This window comes from Rhincodon typus, chromosome 5 (genome assembly GCF_021869965.1).
Source record: "Rhincodon typus isolate 14 chromosome 5, sRhiTyp1.1, whole genome shotgun sequence".
Taxonomy (NCBI): Eukaryota; Metazoa; Chordata; class Chondrichthyes; order Orectolobiformes; family Rhincodontidae; genus Rhincodon; species Rhincodon typus.
The window spans coordinates 72,540,209-72,547,324 of NC_063336.1; the positions used below are offsets into that span (position 1 = coordinate 72,540,209).

Sequence of the window (7,116 nt, forward strand, 5' to 3'; positions counted from 1 at the left end):
TGACCTACCAGGGGAAGGCCATAGCAGACAGGTCTCTGGCACTGAGCCTGGCCTTGTGGCACAGAAGGGAAGGGGGAGAATACGACAACAATTGTAGTGGAGGATTCAATAGTAAGAGGCACAGACAGGCAGCTCGGTGGACGTGAACGAGACGAACGGACGGTGTGTTTCCTCCCGGGTGCCAGGGTCCGTGACGTCTCAGATCGTGTTTTCAAGATCCTTAAGAGGGAGGGTGAGCAACCAGCAGTCATGGTACACATCGGTACCAATGACGTAGGTAGAGAAAGGACTGAGAATGTGAAAAACGAGTGCAGGGAGTTAGGTTGGAAGCTGAAGTCCAGGACAAACAGGGTAGTCATCTCTGGATTACTACCAGTGCCACATGATAACGAGGTAAGAAATAGGGAGAGAGTGCAGCTAAACACGTGGCTACAGGAGGGAGGGAGGGTTTCCATTATGTGGATAATTGGACCACATTCTGGGAAAGGTGGGACCTGTACAGTAAGGACGGGTTGCACCTGAACCAGAAGGGCACAAATATCCTGGGAGGGAGGTTTGCTCAAGATATACGGGACAGTTTAAACTAGATTGGCAGGGGGTGGGGAACAGGATTTGTAATTCAGAGGATGAGGTATTCAGCCTTCCAACAGACACAGCAGGGAGTGAGGTTGTTAATAAAGAAATGCGGTTGATGGAGCGTGGACACAGGGATGGTTTGAAGTGTGTATACTTCAATGCTAGAAGTATCAGAAATAAGGCGGATGTGCTTGGAACTACCATGTTGTGGCCATTACAGAAACTTGGGTAACTCAGGGACAGGAATGGTTGTTGGAAGTTACGGGATTTAGATGCTTTAAAAGAAATAGGGAGGGTGGTAAAAGAGGCAGGGGAGTGGCATTGCTAGTCAGAACTAGTACAGCAGCTACTGAAAGGCAGTTCAAGAATGATACGTCTACAGAGTCAGTTTGGGTTGAGGTCAGGAACAAGAAAGGAGCAGTCATTTTGTTGGGTTTTTTTTAAAACAGGCCCCCTAATAGTTGCAGAGGAGTGGAGGAGCGGATTGGGAGGCAGATACTGGAAAGGTGCAGAAGTCACAGGGTTGTAGTCATGGGTGGCTTCAACTTTCCAAATATTGATTGGAAACTTTTTAGTTGTAATAGTTTAGATGGAGCGGACTTTGTCCAGTGCATTCAGAAAGGATTCCTGACACAGTATGTAGATAGACCAACACGAGGAGAGGCCACTTTGGATTTGGTGCTTGGCAATGAACCGGGCCAAGTGTTAGACCTGTTGGTAGGAAAGCATTTTGGTGGTAGCAATCATAACTCTGTTACTTTTACAATAGTCATGGAAAAGGGTAGGTACATACAGCAGGGTAAGGTTTATAATTGGGGGATAAGTTATTATAATTCTGTTAGGCAAGAACTGGGTAACATAAAATGGGAACAAATGCGCTGTCAGGGAAGAGCACAACTGAAATGTGGAGATTGTTTAAGGAATGCATACTGTGTGTGCTCTATATGTTTGTCCCTAGCAGGCAGGGAAGATGCGGTTGAGTGAGGGAGCCTTGGTTCTCAAGAGACGTCGAACGACTGGTTAAGAGGAAGAAGGATGCTTACATAAGGTTTAGGAAACAAGGATCGGAAAAGGCTCTAGAGGGATACAAGTTAGCCAGGAAGGAGCTGAAGAAAGGGCGTAGGAGAGCTAGGAGGTGGCATGAGAAAACCTTGGCAGATAGGATCAAGGAAAACTCCAAGGCTTTTTACACGTATGTAAGGAATAAGAGAATGACCAGAGAAAGGGTAGGGCCGATCAAGGATTGTAAAGAGACTTTGTGCACGGAGCCTAAAGAGACAGGAGAGGTCCTTAATGAATACTTTTTTTCGGTATTCACAACCGAGAGGGACCTAGTTGTAGAGGAGGACAGTGTGAAACAGGCTGGTAGGCTAGAGGAGGTCAATGTTAATAAGGAATATGTACCAGGAATTTTGAGGAACTTGAAGATAGATAAGTCCCCCAGGCCTGATGGGATTTATCCAAGGATTCTATGCGAAGCGAGGGAAGAGATCGCAGGGCCTTCGGCGATGATCTTTTCGTCCTCACTGTCCACGGGTATAGTGCCGGAAGATTGGAGAGAGGCAAACGTCATTTCCTTGTTCAAAAAAGGGAATAGGGATAACCCCGGAAATTACAGGCCAGTTAGTCTTACGTCAGTGGTGTGCAAATTATTGGAAAGGGCTCTGAGACATAGGATTTATGATTACTTGGATAGGCACAGTTTGATTCGTGATAGTCAGCATGGATTTGTGAGGGGTAGATCAGGCCTCACAAACCTTATTGAATTCTTTGAACAGGTGACCAAACATGTGGATGAAGGTAGAGCAGTGGATGTGGTATACATGGATTTAAGTAAGGTGTTTGATAAGGTTCCCCATGGTAGGCTCATGCAGAAAGTAAGGAGGCATGGGATAGGGGGAAATGTGGCAGATTGGATTCAGAATTGGCTGACCCTTAGAAGACAAAGGATGGTAGTGGACGGAAAATATTCAACATGGTGCTCAGTTACGAGTGGTGTACCACAAGGATCTGTTCTGGGTCCTCTTCCATTTGTGATTTTTGTAAACGATTTGGGTGTAGGAGTGGAAGGGTGGATTGGTAAGTTCGCGGACGATAAGAAGGTGGGTCGAGTTGTGGACAGTGCGGAGGCCTGTTCTAGGTTACAAAGGGACATTGATAGGATGCAGAGCTGGGCTGAGAAATGGCAGATGGAGTTTAACCCTGAAAAGTGTGAGGTGATTCATTTTGGAAGGACAAACTTGAAAGCAGAATACATGGTTAATGGAAAGATTCTTGGCAGTGTGGTGGAGCAGAGGGATCTTGGGGTTCATGTCCACAGTTCCCCGAAAGCTGCCACCCAGGTGGATAGAGTTGTTAAGAAGGCGTATGGTGTGTTAGCTTTCATTAATAGAGGGATTGAGTTCAAGAGCCGTGAAGTTATGCTCCAGCTTTACAAAACCCTGGTTCGGCCACATCTGAAGTATTGTGTCCAGTTCTGGTCGCCTCATTACAGGAAAGATGTGGAATCATTGGAAAAGGTGCAAAGGAGATTTACCAGGATGTTGCCTGGAATGGAGGGAAGGTCTTACGAGAAAAGGTTGAGAGAGCTAGGGCTTTTCTCTTTAGAATGATGAAGGATGGGGGTTGACTTGATAGAGGTGTACAAAATGATCAGAGGTATGGATACAGTGGACAGCCAGAGACTTTTTCCTAGGGCGGAGGTAGCTATTATGAGGGGGCATAGTTTTAAAGTGAGTGGAGGTAGATATAGGGGAGACATCAGAGGTGGAAGGTAGGGGTGGAGGTTAGATAGACCTTAGGTTTAGGGTAAAAATTCGGCACAACATCATGGGCCGAAGGGCCTGTACTGTGCTGTACTGTTCTATGTTCTACTCACTTCTCTGGCCTACACATTAGTGGCACAGCTTTCGTCTGTCTCAGCCCTCTGGATTTCACTTTGTAAACGCTCCACATTATAAAGAAAAACACAGTTATTGAAATTCATCCTTCCAGATAAGTTTTATGTCATCACCCAAACTCCTCTCACTGCATCTCATATTTCATGACATCATACTTATTTTTTTCCATTTGCACTGTAAAATACTTTGGGATATTTTCTGCTTGAAATTGACTATAAAAAAAAACTATTACTTAACCCCGGCAGCATGCCTGTGGAGCCCAAGCTGGTGCATACACCCAATCTCTTCAGCAGTAGTCAAAGGTCAACCAGGAATTGGAACTAGGTTTTCCCTTTTCATCTCAAAATCACCTAATCAGCATTGTTCAAGCATTAGTGTTTTCTTGGCTTTTGCAGTTCAGTACTATACACATCTATTCACGGAGTCTTCTTGGCAATTTCCAAATAACTGATTCAACTAAGGAGAAGCAGGGAATTTGTTTCCTTCAAATAAAGATGTTTTATTATCCATTATGTTGCATTATTAGCTACATATGTTATTATTTCAATTGGAATGTTGAAACGAATGGAATTAAAAAGATCTTTTGCATACCCAATCCTTTCTTCGACTGTGTGTGGTGAAGTCATAAACAGGAACCTTCACGCTTTTCCCTTTCTTCAGCTTCCTCAATGTATGTATAATTAGGTCAAAATCAAAGGCATCAGGATGGTCAAAGTTATATTCACTTCTGGCAGCTAGTTCTTGTTCTTCTTTATTTAAGACCTGGTGTGGAAATAACACAGTTGAGCCAATGCCATACCCATGACTTATGAAATAAGAAAATCACACAGTCTCAGAACTCATTTACAGTCTGATAAAGTACAAGCAAAGGGGAGATCAAGAATAATATAATGTTTGTTAAAAGTCACAACGTCCATTTCAGACAAAGGACACGCAATAGATACTATATTTTGTAGAATAGCAAGGTTCCATGCTAAATAATGGAAAGGTGCTGAGTCATGGATAAGGCAGTGAATGACAGAAGTCTCATGTACAAAAATTAATTAAACAGAAACACTGCATTGTCATAAGGGTTAACCTTCCAAGCTAGAAAGTATTTTGATGATCACCATGGCCCCCGGAATCTCTGTTAATTGCGAATTCTACAACTTAAAATGTTTAAAATGGATCAAAACAAACAACAAAGAAAATTACAGCACAGGAACAGGCCCTTCAGCCCTCCAAGCCTGCACCGGCACGCTGCCCGTCACAACTATAACCCCCTACCCTTCCGGGGACCGTATCCCTCTATTCCCATCCTATTCATGTATTTGTCAAGACGCCCTTTAAAAGTCACTATCGTATCTGTTTCCACTATAGCCCCCGGCAGCGAATTCCAGGCACCCGCCACCCTCTGTGTAAAAAACTTGCCTTAAACCTATGCCCCCTAGTAACTGACTCTCCAGCCTGGGAAACAGCTTCTGACTGTTCACACTGTCCATGCCCTTCATAATCTTGTAGACCTCTATCAGGTCATCCCTCAACCTCCGTCATTCCAGTGAGAACAACCCAAGTTTCTCCGATCTCTCCTCATAGCTAATACCCTCCATACCAGGCAACATCCTGGTAAATCTTTTCTGTATCCTCTCCAAAGCCACCACATCCTTCTGGTAGTGTGGCAACCAGAATTGAACACAATATTCCAAGTGCGGCCTAACTAAGGTTCTATAAAGCTGCAAAATTACCTGCCAATTTTTAACCTCAGTGCCCTGGCCAATGAGGGCAAGCATGCTATATGCCTTGTTGACAACCTTCTCCACCTGCATTGCCACTTTCAGTGACCTGTATACCCAGATCCCTCTGCCTATCAGTACTCCTAAGGGTTCTACCATTTACTGTATATTTTCCATCTGGATTAGACCTTCCAAAATGCATTACATTGCATTTTTCTGGATTAAACTCCATCTGCCATCTCTGCCCAAGTCACCGACTGATCTATGTCCAGCTGTATCTCTTGACGGTCCTCATCGCTATCCACAATTCCACCAATCTTGGTGACATCCGCAAACTTACTAATCAGACCATTTACATTTTCGTCCAAATCATTTATATATATTACAAATAGCAAACGTCCCAACACTGATCCCTGAGGAACACCACTTGTCACAGCGCTCCATTCAGAAACACACCCTTCCACTGCTACCCTCTGTCTTCTATGACCGAAACAGTTTTTTATCCATTCTGCAAGCTCACCTCTGACCCTATGCAACTCTACCTTCTGTATTAGCCTGCCATGAGGGACCTTGTCAAAGGCCTTACTGAAGTCCATGTAGACAACATCCACCGCCCGACCCTCATCGATCAGTTTCGTCATTTCCTCAAAAAACTCAACCAAGTTAGTGAGACATGACCTCCCCTTCACGAAACCATGTTGCCTCTCACTAATACATCCACTTGTTTCCAAGTGGGAGTAAATCCTGTCTCGAAGAATCCTCTCCAATAATTTCCCTACCACTGATGTAAGGCTCACCGACCTGTAATTAGCTGGATTATCCTTGCCACCCTTCTTAAACAAAGGAACAACATTAGCTATTCTCCAAACCTCTGGGACCTCCCCTGTAGCCAGTGAGGATACAAAGATTTCTCTCAAGGCCCCAGCTATTTCCTCCCTTGCCTCGGTCAGTATTCTGGCGTATATCCCATCAGGCCCTAGGGACTTGTCTACCTTAATGTTTTCAAGAACCGCCCCCCCACCACCCCCCAACCCCCGTACCTCCTCCCTTTTGATCTCAGCCTGACCCAAACTATCTACACACACTTCCCCAGACTCACTATCTACCAAGACCTTCTTTATGGTGAATACTGACACAAAGTACTCATTTAAATACCTTGCCCATTTCCTCTGGCCTCACATATAAATTCTCTTCCCTGTTCTTGAGTGGGCCAACCCTCTCCCTGGCTATCCCCTTGCTCTTTATGTGTGTATATAATATATATAAATAGATCATTAAGCACTCAGATGATACAGTATAAGCAGAGAAAGTAATAATAAACAAAGTGATTGGACTGAGAAGGATTTGAATAATTTAGAAAACTGTGCCAAAAACGACAGTCGTGGAGACAGAAAAAAATTTAAATAAAAACTAATCCATCATAACTATGTGATATTCATACCAGTCTACAAAACAGGTATCAGCAAAAGGCATTGCAGAAACATAAAATGGAAACCATTGCTCCAGTGAACAGATTCGGTGGAAACAGCAAAGCAGATAACAGGCTACATTAGCACGAAGATAGAAAGAAAATCAGAAAAGGGTAATGGTGTTACTCTGAAGACACTAACTTTGTTCCAATCTAGAATGAAGGATGGATGAGAATGCCAGGAATTTCGAATATACCTATGCATAAAGTTGAGTTTTTAAGACTAGATTCTTTCCGGCCGTTATCAGAGTATTTGAAGCTAGAGTCCATTCAACAATGTAAGCTGCAACGTAACATGTATGCCTTAAAGTCTTTTTGAGCTGTGCATCCTTTGCTTGCTGTGATCTGCCTGTACCCCTCATAAACAAAGCTTTTCACTGTATTTCGGTACACGTGACAATAATATCAAAAGATTTTTAATGAAGAAGTAGGGGTCAATTTTTAATGAGTCTTAGTTTTA

At 43.6% G+C, this 7,116-nt stretch overlaps 1 protein-coding gene across 1 annotated transcript in view; it reads right to left on the reverse strand.

The window, feature by feature from the left end:
* The window catches only part of si:ch211-243j20.2 (uridine-cytidine kinase-like 1), a 105,361-nt gene that overhangs the window by 70,672 nt on the left and 27,573 nt on the right, over window positions 1-7,116 (reverse strand). The window contains exon 4 of the mRNA XM_048597067.1: window positions 4,068-4,238. Coding sequence (XP_048453024.1) covers window positions 4,068-4,238 — 171 coding nt within the window. The remainder of the gene's footprint in view (window positions 1-4,067; window positions 4,239-7,116) is intronic.